Here is a 20785-nt window from a genome sequence, read left to right as displayed (position 1 = left end):
AGAAATGGAGTACTGTTATTGTGTAGCAGAAGTAAGGGGGCGCTATTACTATATGTGGAAGAAATGGAGTACTGTTATTGTGTAGGGATAGAAATAGAATACTACTATTATGTAGAAGTAATAAGGGGTTGCTATTACTATATGGGGCACAAAGGGGGTACTATTATTGTGTAGGGGCAATAAGAGGGCAGTATTATCTTTTAAAAAAGTGGCGCTACTACTACATGGGGCACAAAGAAGGGGGAGTATTTTTGCAAGTAAGACACTAATGGGGCACTATTACTATGTGGGCACCGTAAGGGGTGGGAAGCGGCAGGAGGTACTGTCACAGGGGCGTCAGGATGGGGGAACTTTGCCAGAACAAGAAGCCAAGGTAGCCCGGGCATACTGTAGGGACAGAGGGAATCTTCATGGCGGTCTGGGCCAGATGGAGATGAGCCAATCTACCTGTATACATTCTGGACCATCGGTTGCCGGAATATTGGAATGTCACCATATTAACCCTTGGTTTTACTACCAGGAAGAGACGCTCCCTGAGCAATTGGCCTCAGCTGGTGATAATTCTGCTCACATGAGTCTCAGCTCCTTTAACTTCCCTGCCGGCCGTGCAGCTGCACATTCCCCATCCGGCCGTGTAACATGTCACATCGGAGCTAAGAGATCAGCGTGTGCCTGTCAGCTGCCCGTGGGATGATGACTGCCGACGAGGGGCTCAAGGGACTGGACAAGAGGGCGTTCAAGGCAAGTCCCTGATCTTCTATCTCTTGTATCTTCTCCATCTCTGCTTGCTGTCAGTGAATGGGAACACTCCATATCTGTCTCCTGTTGTAATTTACCCGCACCTTGTAACAGGATTATTGTACAGGGGATTGTTCCCGTTCACTGACAGCAAGCAGAGGTCTTGACAATTAAAGGGACTGTCTATTTTTTTTTGTCAATTAAGCTCAATCATTGTCTATCAGGAAAGTTCCGAAACTTTTTTATATATCGTGACAGATATCGGATCTCTGATTGCTGTCAGTGAATAGGAACATCGCCTGCATATTTGGGCTGGAAAATCGAACATTAGGTACGGTCGTCCTCTGTCTAGACAATCCTGGACTACAAACCCATAGATTGTTTGTATCAGCCTGAGGACAACTGTACCAAACCTTCAGCTGTGATGAGCATAGTGTCTATTCATTGACTGCAAGCAGAGATCTGAAATCTGCAGAGCTATATAAAAAATATCCCGAGCTTCTCATTATAGAATGATTGAGCTGGATTAGAATAAATAAATAGACAATCCCTTTAAATGGCAAGAATCTCTGCTTGCTGTCAGTGAATTGGAACAATCCTTTGTAAGTCAGACATATGGCAGCACAAATCTCTCTTCTATTATGTCAACTTCATTGACATTAAACTGGACAATCCCTTTAATTCTTAAGATCTCTGCTTGCTGTCATTGAATTGGGAGAATCCATATTAACATAGCAGCTGCACTACTACTATGTAACAGGAGAAAGGATTGTACGACTATGTGTTTAGCTCACAATGGAGTGTTCCCATTCACTGACAGCAAGCAGAGATCGAAAGAAATAAAGGGACTGTCTAGTCCAAAGTTGTCTAGAGGACAACTGTACCAAACCCTTAGCTGTGAAGACTATTGTTTCTATTCAATGACTGCAAGCAGAGATCTGAAATCTGCAGCGCTATATAGAAATATCCTGAGCTTCTCATTATAGAATGATTGAGCTTGATTGGATAAAAAAAAATAGACAATCCCTTTAACTGGCAAAATCTCTGCTTGCTGTCAGTGAATTGGAACAATCCTTTGTAAGTCAGACATATGGCAGCACAAATCTCTCTTCTCCTGTTGTGTTGACATAAAATTGGACAATCCCTTTAATTCTTAAGACCTCTGCTTGCTGTCAGTGGATGGAAACAATCCATATTAACATAGCAGGTGCACTAATACTGTGTAACAGGAGAGAGGATTGTACGGCTATGTGTTTAGCTCACAATGGAGTGTTCCCATTCACTGACAGCAAGCAGAGATAGAAAGAAATAAAGGGGCTGTCTAGTCTAGGGTTGTCTAGAGATAGAGGACAACTGTACCAAACCCTCAGCTGTGAAGACTATTGTTTCTATTCACTGACTGCAAGCAGAGATCTAAAACCTGCAAAGCTTTATATAACATTGCAGACCTTTCAGTTGATACATTGATTAAGCTTGACAGACATAAAAAGTAGATAAGATCTCTGCTTGCTGTAACGCGTATCAGTCTGAAGTCCATTCACAACTGTATCAAACCCTCAGCTGTGAAGTGTTGTTTCTATTCATTGACAGCAAGCAGAGATTCGAAACCTGCAAATTTTTGTATAAAGACTTTTCAATTATACATTAAGTTTGACTGACATAAAAAGTAGATAATCCCTTTAAGTGGTAAGATCTCTGCTTGCTGTCAGTGCAGATAATGTGTATCAGTCTGGAGTCCATTCCCAACTGTACCAAACCCCAGCTATTCTCAGTACATAGTGATCAATATACACTGACATAAAACCTGACAATCCCTTTAAATTTTCAACATGTCCGCTTGCTGTCAGTAAATGGAGAATTCTGTTTAGAAGCTAAACTCCTATTTAGACCTAATCATTACACAGCTGAGGGTTCGGTACAAGGTATCAGTGTAGACACTGATTAGAAACAGTGCAGAGTGTGCAGTGTGAGTTTAGCTCTGGAGGTGACCAAGAATTTGTGTACTTACTTAAAGGGGTACTCCGGCGAAAATCTTTTTCTTTTAAATCCACCGGTGTCAGAAAGTTATACAGATTTGTAATTTACTTCTATTTAAAAATCTCCAGTCTTCCAGTACTTATCAGCTGCTGTATGTCCTGCAGGAAGTGGTGTGATCTCTCCAGTCTGACACAGTGCTCTCTGCTGCCACCTCTGTCCATGTCCGGAACTGTTTTCTATAGGGATTTGCTGCTTCTCTGGACAGTTCCTGACATGGACAGAGGTGGCAGCAGAGAGCACTGTGTCAGACTGGAGAGAATACACCACTTCCTGCAGGACATACAGCAGCTGATAAGTATTGGAAGAGAGATTTTTAAATAGAAGTAAATTACAAATCTATATAACTTGTGTCCAGCAGGTGGCAGCACTGATATTCAGGGAAAGGTATGAGCACATGGGGGGAGGGGTCAGGCATCTCCTGGAGGGAGATTACATTAAGCAAAGCCTATCATCATTGTATGCAAATCAGTGTGTGTGTGTGGGGGGGGGGGGATTTAAAGGGACAGTGTCCTATTTGCGGATTACCCTTTAGGGTACAAACACACGCAGCAGATACGCAGCAGATACGCAGCAGATACGCAGCAGATTTGATACTGTGTTCAGTTATTTAGATCTAATCTGCTGCGTATCTGCTGCGTATCTGCTGCGTATCGCAGCAGTAAATATGCAGCATATATGCCTTGTGTGTTTGTACCCTCAGATTGGATTATGTACGTGAGGGTCTCAGCGCATTCAATGGATCGGGGGGGGAGGGGGGCGGGTCATGTAAGAGGTGACAACACGGGAAGGTATCACCCAACTAGGGCATCAAGATCCCTTTAAACATATAGGGGAGATTTATCAAACATGGTGTAAAGTGAGACGGGCTCAGTCGCCCCTAGCAACCAATCAGATTCCACCTTTCATTTTCTAAAGAGTCTGTGAGGAATGAAAGGTGGAATCTGATTGGTTGCTAGGGGCAACTGAGCCACCATGTTTGATAAATCTCATCCATGGTCACATATAATACCGCCATCGTGTGGTTCCCATACAAGCGCAGGTCTTGGCAGTTCTCCATAGAGGCCCTTAAAGCTTGGTGGTTTCTCATAACATAAATGTAGGTATATCGATTGTCGGTGTTTCTCGTTGGAGGCACGCTAAGCTTAGTAGTAACAGTCACATATATATAATAAATATATATATGGGTGAACAGTTTCTGGGACTTCTCCATAGAGGCCCTTTAAGCTAATAGTTACATTAAAACATACACAGGTGGACAGTTCTAGCCACTCCTGCTTTGAGGCATTTTTAGCTTAGTGGTTACATCAGTGTATGTACAGGCACACAGTCCCTGGAGGCACTTTATGCTTAGTGGTTACATCAGTGTATATACAGGTGCACAGTCCCTGGAGGCACTTTATGCTTAGTGGTTACATCAGTGTATATACAGGTGCACAGTTCTTGGAGACACTTTAAGCTTAGTAGTTACATCAGTGTATATACAGGTGCACTGTGCTTGGAGGCACTTTATGCTTAGTGGTTACATCAGTGTATATACAGGTGCACCGTGCTTGGAGGCACTTTATGCTTAGTGGTTACATCAGTGTATATACAGGTGCACAGTTCTTGGAGACACTTTAAGCTTAGTAGTTACATCAGTGTATATACAGGTGCACTGTGCTTGGAGGCACTTTATGCTTAGTGGTTACATCAGTGTATATACAGGTGCACAGTTCTTGGAGACACTTTATGCTTAGTGGTTACATCAGTGTATATACAGGTGCACAGTTCTTGGAGACACTTTAAGCTTAGTAGTTACATCAGTGTATATACAGGTGCACTGTGCTTGGAGGCACTTTATGCTTAGTGGTTACATCAGTGTATATACAGGTGCACCGTGCTTGGAGGCACTTTATGCTTAGTGGTTACATCAGTGTATATACAGGTGCACAGTTCTTGGAGACACTTTAAGCTTAGTAGTTACATCAGTGTATATACAGGTGCACTGTGCTTGGAGGCACTTTATGCTTAGTGGTTACATCAGTGTATATACAGGTGCACAGTTCTTGGAGACACTTTATGCTTAGTGGTTACATCAGTGTATATACAGGTGCACCGTGCTTGGAGGCACTTTATGCTTAGTGGTTACATCAGTGTATATACAGGTGCACCGTGCTTGGAGGCACTTTTTGCCTAGTGGTTATATAAGTGTATATACAGGTGCACCGTGCTTGGTGGTATCATTGGAGGCACTCTATGCTTAGTGGTTACATCAGTATATATACAGGTGTGCAGTCCCTGGAGTCACTTAGTGGTTACATAAGTGTAAATACAGGTGCACAGTTCTTGGCGGTTCTCCTTGGAGGCATGCTATGCTTAGTGGTTACATCAGTGTATGTACAGGCACACAGTCCTTGGAGGCACTTTATGCTTAGTGGCTGCATCATTGTATATACAAGTGCACAGATATTAGAGGCACTCTATACTTAGTAGTTACATCAACATATATTTGAAGGTTTTCCCTGGAGGCACTATAGGCTAAGTGGTTACATCAACATATATAGCCGTAGGCTGTGTCCATGTGTTCCAGGAGCCCCCAGTCAGATGCTGAGCGTTCGGATTCATAAGAACCTAAACTTGCTGGTTGTTGCTTTAAGCTTTCTGGTTTCATGTGACGCACTGTGAGATACAAGGAAGCAATGCAGCAGTGGAGAGGAGTGACTGTATATGTGTGTACACCAAACCAGCCAGCTTCACCTCACATCTCTGCTATCCAAGATTAGGCAAAGAAAAAAACAGCGCCTCCTCTGTCCTCAGGCTACATGCGGTATTACAATTCAGTTCCAATTGCTTCAATTGAACTAAGCTGCAATACCACACCCAAACTGAGCACAGGGGTGGCGCTGTTTCTGTAAGAAAGCGGTCATGTTTTGTCTAAGCCTGGACAACCCCTTTAAGCAGCTCATACGTTGCTCCTGACAACACCCACTATGTAATCCAATGAGATTGGCGGAATCCAGTAGACGTCTAGTATCCTGGGATGACGGCATTGGACATTCCCGTCCTCCGGAACGTCACGCATCTCTAGGAGCTAAAAAAGCGTAAAATTCCTCGTCCATCGTCAAAGCGCAATAACATAAGCGAATACAGAAGGTCCTTGTGTCCAAACCATGAAAGTGTAGAGCAGAATTAACCCTCACCTGCATAGGTGCGCAGCTCTTACTGCACTCCATAGAGGCACTTCCAGCTTGGTGGTTACTAACCCTAAAAGAAAAAAGAAAAAAAAAAATTTTTTAAGGAATTTCCTTTGTTAAAAAAAAAAAAAACTACTTAGCAAACTTTAAGGAGGGTGCGGGCATGGGCGATGCCATAGGAGGAGGCGACCGGCCCTGCTGTGCTGCTGATTCCCATAATCACCCTGATCCTGGTTCGTTACTCATTGACCTGAGACAGAGGAGCCTGTGATTGAGGAGTCAGAGAGTCAGATCACCTGCAGAGGAGCCTGTGATTGAGGAGTCAGAGAGTCAGATCACCTGCGGAGGAGCCTGTGATTGAGGAGTCAGAGAGTCAGATCACCTGCGGAGGAGCCTGTGATTGAGGAGTCAGGGAGTCAGATCACCTGCAGAGGAGCTGCTCTCACTATCACCTGCACAGACATGGAGAAGGGCAGCAGCCCAGGAGGAGGAGGGGTGGACAACCTGATGTTTGAGGTCAGAAAGCAACGCTATACCTATATACAGGCACCTATAGCTATACTGTATACTGTATACAGGCACCTATAGCTATATACTGTATACAGGCACCTATAGCTATATACTGTATACAGGCACCTATAGCTATATACTGTATACAGGCACCTATAGCTATATTATATACTGTATACAGGCACCTATAGCTATACTGTATACAGGCACCTATAGCTATACTATATACAGGCACCTATAGCTATACTGTATACAGGCACCTATAGCTATACTGTATACAGGCACCTATAGCTATACTGTATAATAATACAGGCACCTATAGCTATACTGTATACAGGCACCTATAGCTATACTGTATACAGGCACCTATAGCTATACTGTATACAGGCACCTATAGCTATACTGTATACAGGCACCTATAGCTATACTGTATACAGGCACCTATAGCTATACTGTATACAGGCACCTATAGCTATACTGTATACAGGCACCTATAGCTATACTGTATACAGGCACCTATAGCTATATACTGTATACAGGCACCTAAAGCTATATAATACACTGTATACAGGCCCATCTATAGCTATATACTGTATACAGGAACATGTATATCTATATACAGGCCCATCTATAAATACTGTATACAGGCACCTATAGCTATATTATATACTGTATACAGGCACCTATAGCTATATACTGTATACAGGCACCTATAGCTATATACAGGCACCTATGGATATATACCGTATACAGGTACCTATAGCTATATTATATACTGTATACAGGCACCTAGAGCTATATTATATACTGTATACAGGTCCATCTATATATACTGTATACAGGCACATCTATAGCTATATTATATACTGTACACAGGCCCATCTATATATACTGTATACAGGCCCATCTATAGCTATATATACTGTATACAGGCATCTATCTATCTATACACTGTATACAGGCACATCTATAGCTATATATACTGTATACAGGCACATCTATATATACTGTATACAGGCACATCTATAGCTATATTATATACTGTACACAGGCCCATCTATATATACTGTATACAGGCCCATCTATAGCTATATATACTGTATACAGGCATCTATCTATCTATACACTGTATACAGGCACATCTATAGCTATATACACTGTATACAGGCACATCTATAGCTATATTATATACTGTATACAGGTCTATCTATATATACTGTATACAGGCCCATCTATAGCTATATATACTGTATACAGGCCCATCTATATATACTGTATACAGGCCCATCTATAGCTATATATACTGTATACAGGCATCTATCTATCTATACACTGTATACAGGCACATCTATAGCTATATACACTGTATACAGGCACATCTATATATACTGTATACAGGCACATCTATAGCTATATTATATACTGTATACAGGTCTATCTATATATACTGTATACAGGCCCATCTATAGCTATATATACTGTATACAGGTCTCTATCTATCTAATCTATCTATCCTATCTATCTATATATATATATACTCTATACAGGGACATACAGTGATCTAGGTTTGTTATTGGGAGACTGTCTGCACCCTTGGGCAATGAGGAAGCTTAGATCTGTTGTTACACTATATAGCGGTGTATGGAGCTGTGGTATACCGTGTGTGGCTGCAGCCTGATACCCCGGGCCTCAGCAGTCAGTGTGACCCTGGATCTGAGCGCCCCCCTCTAGTATAAGGGAATGAGAAGGATTTGTTATGATTTGGGGGAGCAGTCAGTGGGATTTGGTGCAGCGCTCAGTGGGGGTTGTATAATATAGATGTCCATGGCCCCATTCACACTGTACTGGTGACGGCTCATAGTTGGGCACTGTATGGTACCATTATGAATACAGAGTACATGTATTATGTGGGCGCTCTATTATGTGGGCACTGCATGGCTGTATTATGTGGGCACTGCATGGCTATATTATGTGGGCACAGTATGGCTATATTATGTGGGCGCTGTGTTATGTGGGCACTGCATGGCTGTATTATGTGGGCACAGTATGGCTGTATTATGTGGGCACTTTATGGCTGTATTATGTGAGCGCTGTATTATGTGGGCACTTTATGGCTGTATTATGTGAGCGCTGTATTATGTGGGCACTTTATGGCTGTATTATGTGAGCGCTGTATTATGTGGGCACAGTATGGCTGTATTATGTGGGCACAGTATGGCTGTATTATGTGGGCACAGTATGGCTGTATTATGTGAGTGCTGTATTATGTGGGCGCTGTGTTATGTGGGCACAGTATGGCTGTATTATGTGAGCGCTGTGTTATGTGGGCACAGTATGGCTGTATTATGTGGGCACTTTATGGCACCTTAACATGCACTATATGACTGTGTTATAGGAGTATAGCAGTGTGTTGCGGGCATTATACAGCTCCTTTATATAAGCACAATGGGGAAGACTTATCAAGCTGGTGTAAGAGTGCGTTCACACATACAGGATCCGCAGCATATTTGATGCTGTGTTCAGTTATTTAGATCAAATCTGCTGCTATACGGTGTGTGAAGCTACCCTAAAGTAGGATTGTCTGTCGTCCCTAGCAACCAATCAGATTCCACCTTTAAATTTTTCAAAGAATCTGTGAGGAATAAAAGGTGGAGTCTGATTGGTTGCTAGGGGCAACTGATCCAGGCCTACTTTACACCATTATTGATAAATCTCCCCCTATATGGCTGTATTATGTGGGCACTGTATGGCTCCTTTACATGTACAGGATCAGTAATGTAATGTATGTACACAGTGACCCCACCAGCCGAATAGTGAGCACAGCTCTGGAGTATAATACAGGATGGAACTCAGGATCAGTAATGTAATGTATGCACACAGTGACCGCACCAGCAGAATAGTGAGTGCAGCTCTGGAGTATAATACAGGATGTAACTCAGGAGCAGAAATGTAATGTACACAGTGACCCCACCAGCCGAATAGTGAGTGCAGCTCTGGAGTATAATACAGGATGTAACTCAGGAGCAGTAAGGTAATGTATGTACACAGTGACCCCACCAGCAGAATAGTGAGTGCAGCTCTGGGGTATAATACAGGATGTAACTCAGGAGCAGAAATGTAATGTACACAGTGACCCCACCAGCCGAATAGTGAGTGCAGCTCTGGAGTATAATACAGGATGTAACTCAGGATCAGTAATGTAATGTATGCACACAGTGACCGCACCAGCAGAATAGTGAGTGCAGCTCTGGAGTATAATACAGGATGTAACTCAGGAGCAGTAATGTAATGTATGTACACAGTGACCTCACCAGCAGAATAGTGAGTGCAGCTCTGGAGTATAATACAGGATGTAACTCAGGAGCAGAAATGTAATGTATGTACACAGTGACCTCACCAGCAGAATAGTGAGTGCAGCTCTGGAGTATAATACAGGATTTAACTCATGTAACACATTTGTATATGTTTTTAGTTCAGTGATCATACACCGCTCACTGTCTCTTTACCTATTGTTTGAACTTCTTGCTGACAGCTGTGGAGCACAAACTTCTGCTTTAAGAAGTGAAACCTTGTTAGTCTTCAGTAATAAATGACATTTTATTATTATTGATGAGAACCTGATATCTGACTCGATGAAACCTAATAAAGTTCTGTCCGATGCCGGCGCTACGTCGACCTCTAATCAAAGTTCCTTCTCTTTGGCAGATAGAGGATGTCCCTCACTATAATAACATCATGTCTTCATATGGTACCAAAGACCTCGACCTGGAGAAGAAGAAGAAAGATGGCCAGATGGACAATGACCGGAACAAGCTGGCGTATACGGTGACTGACGTGCCGCCCTGGTACTTGTGCATCTTCTTGGGCATCCAGGTAGGTCTGGACATCCATGGCTGCTGTAGTGGTGGCCATATTGGTTGTCACCTATTATGAGTCCGTTGTTTTTCTTCATAGCATTGTCTGACCGCCCTGGGGGGGATTGTTGCCATTCCATTGATCCTATCCAAGGACTTGTGTTTGACCTACGACCCCCTGACACAGAGCAACCTTGTCAGCACCATCTTCTTCGTCTCCGGGATTTGCACCCTCCTGCAGGTTGTCTTTGGGGTCAGGTAAGCTCATATACGTTAGATCCTAATAGCAAATCTCAGAAAATTCCTTTAAACCGGCATCCAATATTCCAGATAGACCGCCACCTGTTTCCTACAATTATTATGAGGTCTCTGCTTTCCCTGAATCGGATAGAAGGTAACGTTGCGATGACCTGGCACTCAATCCGTTTTACATTGCGCTTTTTTACAACCAGAGGTCATAAAATTAGATTGGTTATTACAACAAAACAGATATGTAATAGATATCCGATGCCACGGGCTGGAATCTTACGAAACAGGATGACGGCTGAGATAACGCTCTCTTATCTGCTGTGTCTGCACATCGGTTAATAGGGAGTACTGTCCCTTTAAGAGTCCTTTAATGTTTTACTCCTCCGGTTCACTCTAAGGTCAATAACTAATATAGGAAAGACCTGATCAGGATGGAAGGAAGATGAGGACGATACACTGGATGACATATTATATAGCTGAGTTCGAGCCTTAAAGGGATTTTACTGAATCCATAAATTTAGGTTCCTTTTAAAAGTAGGAACGTCTTCCGTTCATCTCAATATGTGGGGTGCAGATTGACATCTTTAGTCGGGATGTCCCTTTAAGAAAAATACGGATAGATGTAATGTTGAGTTTATCTAAGCCGATGTTCTGTATGTCATAGGTTACCGATCTTACAAGGAGGAACCTTCACCTTCTTGACCCCAACCCTTGCCATGCTCTCGCTTCCCAAGTGGAGATGCCCAGAATGGACCCAAAATGCCAGCCTAGTGAATGCAACGTCGCCAGAATTTGTGGATGTTTGGCAGTCACGGATACGGGAGGTACGTTTTGAGAGTCGTCTCGGGCGTGTTGGTCTCAATTGGTGGTCGCCATTTCAAAGATAACCTAGATTAGTAAGACCCTAACTCTATTATCAGGAGAGCATATCGCTATTCCTGATGCTAGGACATCATACCCTTAACCCTAATGCTTAGACAGCACATCCCTAATCCTAACCTAAATAAATATAACCTTAATATCAAGAGGGCGTATGCCTGACCCTAAAGCCAAGAGGGCGTATGCCTGACCCTAAAGCCAAGAGGGCGTATGCCTGACCCTAAAGCCAAGAGGGCGTATGCCTGACCCTAAAGCCAAGAGGGCGTATGCCTGACCCTAAAGCCAAGAGGGCGTATGCCTGACCCTAAAGCCAAGAGGGCGTATGCCTGACCCTAAAGCCAAGAGGGCGTATGCCTGACCCTAAAGCCAAGAGGGCGTATGCCTCATGCTAACCTTAATGCTAAGACAGTATAACCACAACGCCAAGAGAGCATATACCTGCACATTAAAGGAGTACTCCAGAGAAAAAAAAAATTATTTCAAATTAACTAGTGTCAGAAGTTGTGTATTCTTTCCAGTCTGACACAGTGCTCTCTGCTGCCACCTCTGTCCATGTCAGGAACTGTCCAAAGCAGGAGAGGTTTCCTATGGGGTTTTGCTGCTGCTCTGGACAGTTCCTCACATGGACAGAGGTGGCACTGTGTTAGACTGGAAAGAATACACCACTTCCTGCAGGACATACAGCAGCTGATAAGTACTGGAAGACTGGAGATTTAAATAGAAGTAAATTACAAATCTGTATAAGTTTTTCCATAACCAGTTGATTTGAAAGAATTTTATTTATTTAGCCAAAGAACCCCTTTAATGCCAAGACAGCATAACCCTAGTTATTTTTTCTCTCGAGCTGAGCGTTCATTGTGCCCAGCCCAGTGAGTAGCGGCCGAGCATAACATGTAAGCACGGGCTGTATAGCTAAAGAACTCGCTCATTACAACTAAGAAAGTATGCAACAAAGTCCATAGTCCATTGTTTAAGTTCTAGAACATCACGAACCATCCAGGCGTTTCCATGACCCCGGTGATTCACTAATTAATTGTATAGTATTTCCTCGTCTGTGAAAACCAATTGATTTACATGGGAGCCGGACAGAACTGGGCAAAACCCAGCAGTGTCATCAATAACCCGAGAACACCGTATCACGTTCAGGAGGATTGCCCAGACTCTATGGAATGTCACCATATCAGGCCGGTGACTACAGTCCTTTGTCCCTTGCTATCTATCATTTCCGTCTGGGAGAGCGTTTACGTGAATGGAGCCGAGCTGTAATCCCAAACACAGTGTCGGCACAAGATATCTGCTGGAGTTGGCCATATGTATCTGGTGCCCACCAAAGATCTACTTCATCCTATAGGACCCCCCAATTTGTGTGCATTAGTAATGAAAATCAAGCAATTTGATTAGTTTCACAGCAAGCCGTAAAGTGAGTAGCTTTTTTGCCTCCATAGCTCCTGTAGCAACATCTAGTGGCCAATGTGGAAACTGCAACTTTTTTGGAAGTCCTTTTAATATACATTATAGTAACCAGGTGATTTCCAATCTGTTTTTTGCAGGTCCAAGGAGCCATTATGGTTGCATCCTGCTTTCAAATCATAGTGGGGTTTTCCGGTTTGATAGGCTTCCTCATGCGGTTTATTGGTCCTTTAACAATCGCTCCAACTATAACTCTCATCGCTCTTCCCCTCTTTGAGTCTGCTGGTAATGATGCGGGAACCCACTGGGGGATATCGATCATGTAAGTAAATAGAAAAAAACATACTATAATTAAAGGTGATTTAGCAAAAACCTTGTTCATACTAACCTGTTGATATAGGAAGATTGAGGCTGAAACACTGAGATGAATTTTGTGCTCTGTTTATAAATCAATGGTCCGGTTCCTGAGATATTGGACAAAAACGTTATATGCAAATGAGCTTCCTTGGTGCACTGGTTGCTGTCCCAATGCCTCCGGTACACTGCCATCACTTCATCAATATTCATGAGGATTGAGGATGGTAGTGACAGCCACGACCATCATGAATATTGATGAAGCTGCATCATTGACTGGCTAGGAAGTCGGTGCACTAGGACCGCACTGGGACAGCAACCAGTGCACCAATAAAGCTTATTTGCATATAAAGTTCATGGCAATATCTCAGGAACCGGACCACAGATTTACAAATGGAGCACAGCGGTGATCGTAGCGTTAAGCTGCCCATAGTCAGGGGCGGTCTTGGCATTTCTGGGGCCCCAAGCGAAGTTATGTCTGGGCCCCCCCCCCCCCCTCGACATGCGCTCCACAACATTAGACCGCTGTGTGCTGCCCCCAGTAGTATATACCCCTTGTGCGCTACTGCCAGTAGTATATACCCCTTGTGTGCTGCCCCCAGTATTATATACCCCTTGTGTGCTTCCCCCAGTAGTATATAGACCCCTGTGTGTTCCCCCAGTTATATATAGCCCCCCATGTGCTCCCCCAGAAGTATGTAGACCTCCTGTGTGCTGCCCCAGTCGTATATAGACCCACTGTGTGCTGCCCCCAGTCGTATATACCCACTGTGTGCTGCCCCCAGTTGTATATACGCCCTGTGTGCTCCCCCACTAGTATATAGCCCCCCTGTGTGCTCCCTCAGTGGTATTTAACCCCCTGTGTGCACCCCCACTTGTATATAGACCTCCTGTGTGCCCCCCCACTTGGATATAGACCCCTGTGTGCTCCTCCAGTAGTATATAAACCCCCTGTGTGGTTCCCCCAGTAGTATATAGACCCCCTGTGTGCCCTACCAGTATTACATAGACTCCTGTGTGCTCTCCCAGTAGTATATAGACTCCTGTGTGCTCCTCCAGCAGTATATAGACCCCTTGTGGGCTGCCCCCAGTAGTATACAGACCCCTGTGTGCTGCCCCCAGCAGTATATAGACCCCCTGTGTGCCTCACCAGTAGTATATAGACCCCCTGTGTGCCGCAACAGTAGTATGAAGACCCCTGTGTGCCCCACCAGTAGTATGAAGACCCCTGTGTGCCCCACCAGTAGTATGAAGACCCCTGTGTGCCCCCCAGTAGTATATAGCCCCCCTGTGTGCTCCCCCAGTAGTATATAGCCCCCCCTGTGTGCTCTTCCCATTTATATAGACCCCCCCCTGTGTGCTCCCCCCATTTATATATTCCCCCGCTGTGCTCTCCCCTAGTTAAACAGACCCCTGTGTGCTCCCCCTTCCATATAGTATATAACACAATAAAACAAACACTTATACTCACCTGGGTCCGGGCGTCTCCTCTTCTCTTCACTCTTGTGGCCGCAGGAAGGGTTTTCTCTGCGATCACAAGAGGCCGCACTCCCCTTGTCCTGGCGCTGATGCTCCAGTGATGTCACTGGAGCGCTGGCACCACAAGGACAAAGTGGCCACTTGTGACCGCAGGGAAAACACTTTCTGTGGCCACAAGAGTGACTGACAGGAAGGGAGCCAATGGCTCCCACCCTGTAAGTGCTGCTGCTGCATGTAACTGTGAGCGCTCATTACGAGTGCTCATAGTTACAGTTCAGATCGCAGCAGCAGCCCTGTCCAGCGGTCTTGAGCACAAGAGCGGGGCGTGGGGGCCCCCCTGGATGTTGGGGGCCCCAAGCGATCGCTTGGGGTGCTTGGTGCCAAAGACCGCTACTGCCCATAGTAACGGGGTAAGGGGGAGTTTTCTGCTAGATTCCCTTTAAGGAGCTTCCCCTTCCATATTCTATCCTCTTCTGTCAAGTTGATTATCTCCATTCCTTTGTTCCCAACCAGTTTGGCACCATGCTAGCTCCCACAAGGCTTGTCATCTAAGTGTACCATGGGTAATACCAGGTTAGATGACTTCATTGGACTTGTGATAATACAAGCTTACTGATCGCCTTCTTAATTTTTATCATCCAGGACGACGTTCTTCATCATTTTGTTTTCTCAATACTTACGGAACGTACCTTTCCTGATCCCGCACTACTCAAAAAGTAACAGAAAGTGGCAGTTCTCCAGATCCTACATCTTCCAGATCTTTCCGGTAAGGTGATTTCTTCTAAATATCTTGGATGATATACTAGTTGTTGACATACTAGAAGAAATTTACAGGAGAAAACATTCCAAATGCTTTTCTTTACCGGTTTCCCATTTCTTCTTCTCTTCTTGCTCAGGTGCTTCTTGGTATCTCCATTTCTTGGTTAGTCTGCCACATTCTGACCATCACCAATGTCTTCCCCTCCAAGCCAGAGACTTACGGGTATTATGCTCGAACCGATGTGAAGGGAAATGTCTTGTCTCAAGCTCCATGGTTCCGCTTTCCTTATCCAGGTATCTTCACGTACCATCCACTAATCATGGCGAACCTAATCTAATGGACTTTTGTAGATCTCACCATAACGACCATCTAACTACATATCAAAATATCAGCCATAGATGAGGAAACATAACGTTCTGAGCCCAGGAGTCCAATCACATCTGGGAGGAGTAATAGTCTTTGCATAAGGAGAATTGGAGACTTCAAAAATTCTTTAAAAATTTGCTTCTCTTCCCTTCATATATCACCCGAAGATCGGTCCATAGAACTTGTTACTAAAAAATAAACTTTGTTCTTCCTCTTAAATAAACTGCTTTGCACCTCTTTCAAATTCCCGTGAACACTCACAAATACTACCAAAGAAGTCTCTTCAACTGCTCCACCCTAGATTAAGTGAATGTACCACCAGGTAAACTGCCTAGGGTTTTTTACATGAAAGGACCAGCGTCGGGATGTCGATGCCTGTCCTTTCTTTGAACCACCGCCTGCTTCCCGCACATGGTGCCGGTCTATTACCGGCCCGGCATGAAGCACTGGAGTGAGCCCGTCTGCCCCCAGTGTGATTATCTCCCCTCTGTGACACGACTCCATTGATTCTAATGGAGCCACGTCATCGAGGGCAGATTGTCACACTGGGGGCTGAGGGCCCCACTCCAGGGCTTCATGCCGGGCCGGTGCTTGGGAATAGACCAGTGTCATGCATGGGAATCAGGCAACAGTTCAAAATAAGTATGGCGGCATCGGCATCCCCGTGCCGGTCTGTTCATGTGAAAAACACAAAGCAATATACCTGGTGGTACATTCGCTTTAAAGAGCTCTACTCTGGGTGATAACCTAGTTAAGAGTTCTTGAATCAATATAGAGGAGTATGTGGGAAAAAAAATCTGGATTACAGTCATCGATTCATTTTTAGTCTAAAAATATTCGTTCTAATTTTAAAGCTTCCTGATTGCCTGGGAAAGTTGAGTATGACAATTGAAGGGCTTCTAGAACTATAAACACTTTGATACAGTCCTAGGAGACTTAATGTCATACCTCACTGTTTCAGTCAGTCAGGCCACTTTGAAATCATCTGTTTTGTAAAATTTGGATTGGTCCCATTTACTGTAAATTTACCCTCCACTAGAAGTCAACAAACCATGTCAATTTCCCTACGTAATACCTATATTACCTCTGTCTTTCAGGCCAATGGGGTTTGCCCACCGTCAGTCTAGAGGGCGTATTTGGGCTCTTGGCCGGAGTAATTTCATCAATGATTGAGTCAGTAGGGGATTACCACGCCTGCGCACGTCTTTCTGGGGCACCACCCCCACCGAAGCATGCCATAAACAGAGGAATCGGGATAGAAGGGATCGGCTGTCTATTGGCAGGAGCCTGGGGTACTGGTAATGGGACCACATCCTACAGTGAGAATGTCGGTGCCCTGGGAATCACCAGGGTAAGTAGTCACGTTTCATTAATTTGACTCTTAAGAAGTGTGTGAAGACCATTTTGCCATATGTATTTTGCCATGTTTCATGATCAAGAATGCCCGACTGCAGGAACTGAATGTGGTTTACGCAGCAGATATATCTGTTTTAAGCCAGTCTAATATGGTCCATTACTTTCCAGGTTGGCAGTCGGATGGTGATCATTGTTGGTGGAATAATTATGCTCCTTTTGGGCATGTTCGGTAAAATTGGTGCCGTCTTTGCCACTATCCCAACTCCGGTGATTGGTGGGATGTTTCTGGTGATGTTTGGAGTAATAGCTGCTGTCGGGATGTCCAATTTGCAGGTAAGTGGAGGGTGAATGACCAAAAACATTCCTTCCATTTAAGGAGTAGATCAATTAGGTTGTTCCCTTGGAATCGGATACCTTCTTTAGAAGCCAAAAGACTAGTACACCAAGTCCTCTGCCACAGGAAATGGCTGTAGAGTTTTCCAATATTCTGGAGCTCCTACAGTTTGACTAATGTCCTTCCATCCCTTTACTCCACGTTCTTGGAGTTCCATAACTGGAGGATCAGACTACACTAAGGGTTTGTTTGTAGAATGTACACATAGAGATACAAAGGTTGCATCTGAGATGGAGAATCACAATTGTAGACTTCAAGGCAAGACTATGAGCAAATTGCTTTAGTTGACACTTTGGAAATCGGGTCTTCATTTCCCAATCATAATGAACAATTTTCGTCTGTTCTTCTTACAGTATGCTGACATGAATTCCTCAAGGAACATATTCATTGTTGGATTCTCCATATTTTGCGGCCTTACTATTCCAGACTGGGTGAACAAAAATACGGCACTTCTGGAGACTGGTAAAGATTCGAGGCTGAATATCTCGTTCTGTTGAATTGCCAATTCTTCTTATACTTTTTCAACTTTCAAATCCTGAATTAGCTAGCATGGAGCTTCGTTGTTCTATGTTGTTAGGGTTCAGGTCTTCAGAATTTGGTGTTGTGTCCTTTTCAGGAACCCGAAAAGTACTTAATTGTATTTCCGTCTTTGCACAGGTATCGTTCAACTAGACCAAGTAATCCTGGTGCTGTTGACCACAGGAATGTTCGTAGGCGGGTTCCTAGGTTTCTTCCTGGACAACACTATACCAGGTAATGGTGATCTCCAAACAAGAAGAGTCTCTATGGTTGCAAAGACTACACATCTGCTCATCAGCCCTTCTCCCTTCCAGATCCTTTCTCCTCTTTGACCTGAACTTTGGTCTTCTTCATCATTTAACAAAAATCTGATTAAGGTAGAAAGATGGTTTAAGATCCTGGAAAACTTTACCGTTTCTATCCTTGCTTGGCTTGAACTGGTCTAGACATTAGGGATGTGCTTGCCATTACTTCATATTATTAGCTCAATTGGCATGTAGTATTTGGTTAAAACCAGAAGTGAAGCTGGCATTCATTCTGTGTTTTGGCTACAAGTGAAGACCAAAGACCGACAACAATATTACATGTGAAGCCAACTTCAGAATCAAAGAACAAGTTGGAAACATTCTGCTCCGTACTAATCCCTATCTTGGCCGTAACTATAATGTTATGAGTCAAAGAATCAAAAGGCAGAGATTAGTGCATGCGGCTGACAATGGGAACCAAAGAGTTCAGTTGTCAACACAATTTTATCTTGTTTCAACACCAACACTGTTTCCGTAAGTTTCTGACAATGGTGTTCAACCATGTCACACAGTAAATTTATATAGTCAACCACTAATCCTTATATTCGATCAGACTCATTTTCCTTATGGCAGTTCTCCAAGTACCGTCTGGCCAAAATAATTGGGACTATTGCAACATTGTGTATGTGCCCTTCCCAACACACCAAAAAGAAACGAGCATTAAACTACCGTCTCTGCTTGAGGAAAGTGTGCTTGTTGTGCCATGGTTCCTCACTTCTTCTCTAGATCTCAGATGCATTATTAATCAGATTTTTCTTATAGAAACCTTAATAAGACCTGAGTATCATCTGTGCCTTTTTGTTTCTTATTACATTATAGGTACCAAAGAAGAAAGAGGAATAGCTGCTTGGAATGAAGTCAATGAGGACATGGAGGACAGCTGTTCGGATGTTGGGGAAGTCTATGACCTTCCGTTTGGCATTGGTACGAAATTCTGCACTTCTTCTTGGCTCCGATACGTTCCTTTCTGTCCGAAACACAGAGAGTTGCCTCTTGTGACTAATGAGAGCAGCAATCAGAATGGCTACATAGAAACTAACCACTAAGTGTTAGTTAACATCAAGGACGATGCACACTGTATGAGTAAGCTCAGGACCTTTCTTGGGGCACCTCTTCATCTTCACTGGAGGACTGCAAAGCTGACCATTGCAAAGTTTGGATGGCATGGATGTTCACTGGGAGCAGTGGGCGTCTTGCCACAATTTTTTTCATGCGAGTAGATCTGCAATTACTCTACGGCACACAACTGACTGGAGGGGCTGCCGATTAAAGGACCAACAATATTCAGATTCTGAGAGCATGGCCAATAAAACGTCATCTACACTGGAGAGTCCCTTTAAGACCAATTAATGATGGTCTTTTTAGGGGGATATATTCAAGATCCAAATGCCAACTGTGCCAATCACTAAATAAGTCTTGGTTCTGTGTCTTCAAGGCACTGTGCCAATCACTGGAGAAGTCTAGGTTATATGTTTCGATGGAACTGTGCCAATCACTGGAGAAGTCTTGGTTCTATGTCTTGAAGGTACTGAAATAATGCAAAGATGAGACTTTCCATCACAATCATCCTTTCTGGCCAGGTGAAAACTGTGACCAGTCTGTAACTATAATAATGTCATACTTCTAATAGGAAGTTTATTAAACCACTTTTTGAAAAAGTTTGCAGAATTTCTTCCGTAAATATAATCTACATTTTAAAGGGGTATTAGGGTTCACCTCTGATTTTCACGTTCTCAGTCCATGCTGTTCACAACACTCTCAAACTCTTATCTATGTGAGCCGGAACTCTTGCTCTATTAATCCTGGGCTTCCTGAAAAGAAAGTCACTCTTGTGTTGCTGTTGTGTACGCAGGCGAACCAGAAATATGGGGGCAAGGGATGAAGCATTTAAAGCCCTAAGAAAAAAGCTGTCCAAAGCCAACAATTTTAGCAGGAGCGGCTAACGAACTGGTATAGAGGCTGCCCGATGCTCCCTCGAGAGATGCTGCTGCTGTTAGATTTAACATCTGTTTTTTTTCTGATTCTTAGATGAGTAGCCTCCAGAGGAGAGCCATGTCATATTACCCATCTTGGACACGTCTTTTCGAGTTCTTGTTATCTGTAAATGAGTGACTGTTCCTTGTGGAGTAGGCTGGTTTGGTTAGTATACGATGGCTCTTCTCCGGGAGGAAGAAAAAATTATTTGCATACGTTTTTCCCTATGAAGTATTGCCTGAAATAAACTCTTCACACTTCACCGGGTCTCTTCAATGAGAGCAGCATAAAATGTCTTTGCTCAAGATAAAGATGACAAGTCCAATAATCCAGCATCCAATGATCCGGTGGTGTCCTCCCTGCCTGACATATTGCCCATGTACCATACGTGTCTATGGATTTTTTGTTGTTTTTGGTGCAAATGCCCA

At 43.7% G+C, this 20785-nt stretch overlaps 1 protein-coding gene across 4 annotated transcripts; it reads left to right on the top strand.

Moving 5' to 3' along the window:
• Positions 1–647: 647 nt before the first annotated feature.
• LOC138771952 (solute carrier family 23 member 2-like) lies at positions 648–20041 on the top strand. 4 transcript variants are annotated; one of them, XM_069951984.1, is made up of 13 exons: positions 6207–6244; positions 6374–6464; positions 10164–10331; positions 10413–10570; positions 11226–11385; positions 12991–13172; positions 15326–15449; positions 15580–15736; positions 16907–17160; positions 17334–17498; positions 17913–18021; positions 18217–18312; positions 19203–20041. In XM_069951984.1, exons 2-13 carry the CDS (start codon positions 6411–6413, stop codon positions 19427–19429), a joined length of 1854 nt encoding a protein of 617 aa, XP_069808085.1. In that variant the 5' UTR covers positions 6207–6244; positions 6374–6410; the 3' UTR covers positions 19430–20041. The 4 variants fall into 4 exon arrangements, with proteins under 4 accessions (XP_069808094.1, XP_069808102.1, XP_069808085.1 ...); XM_069951993.1 differs by lacking the exons at positions 6207–6244; positions 6374–6464 and adding an exon at positions 648–741; XM_069952001.1 differs by lacking the exons at positions 6207–6244; positions 6374–6464 and adding an exon at positions 3784–3871.
• The last annotated feature ends 744 nt before the right edge of the window (positions 20042–20785 follow it).

This window comes from Dendropsophus ebraccatus, chromosome 1 (assembly GCF_027789765.1).
Source record: "Dendropsophus ebraccatus isolate aDenEbr1 chromosome 1, aDenEbr1.pat, whole genome shotgun sequence".
Taxonomy (NCBI): Eukaryota; Metazoa; Chordata; class Amphibia; order Anura; family Hylidae; genus Dendropsophus; species Dendropsophus ebraccatus.
The sequence above is the reverse complement of the archived record's forward strand: the minus strand, read 5'-3'. Positions and strand labels throughout refer to the sequence as shown.

Excerpts from the sequence above, each read along its gene's own strand:
- LOC138771952 (XM_069951984.1), top strand. The coding sequence starts at position 6,411 with ATGGAGAAGGGCAGCAGCCCAGGAGGAGGAGGGGTGGACAACCTGATG. Across the intron at positions 10,332-10,412 it reads GCATCTTCTTGGGCATCCAG|CATTGTCTGACCGCCCTGGG; the intron begins GTAGGTCTGGAC and ends TTTTCTTCATAG. Across the intron at positions 11,386-12,990 it reads GGCAGTCACGGATACGGGAG|GTCCAAGGAGCCATTATGGT; the intron begins GTACGTTTTGAG and ends TGTTTTTTGCAG.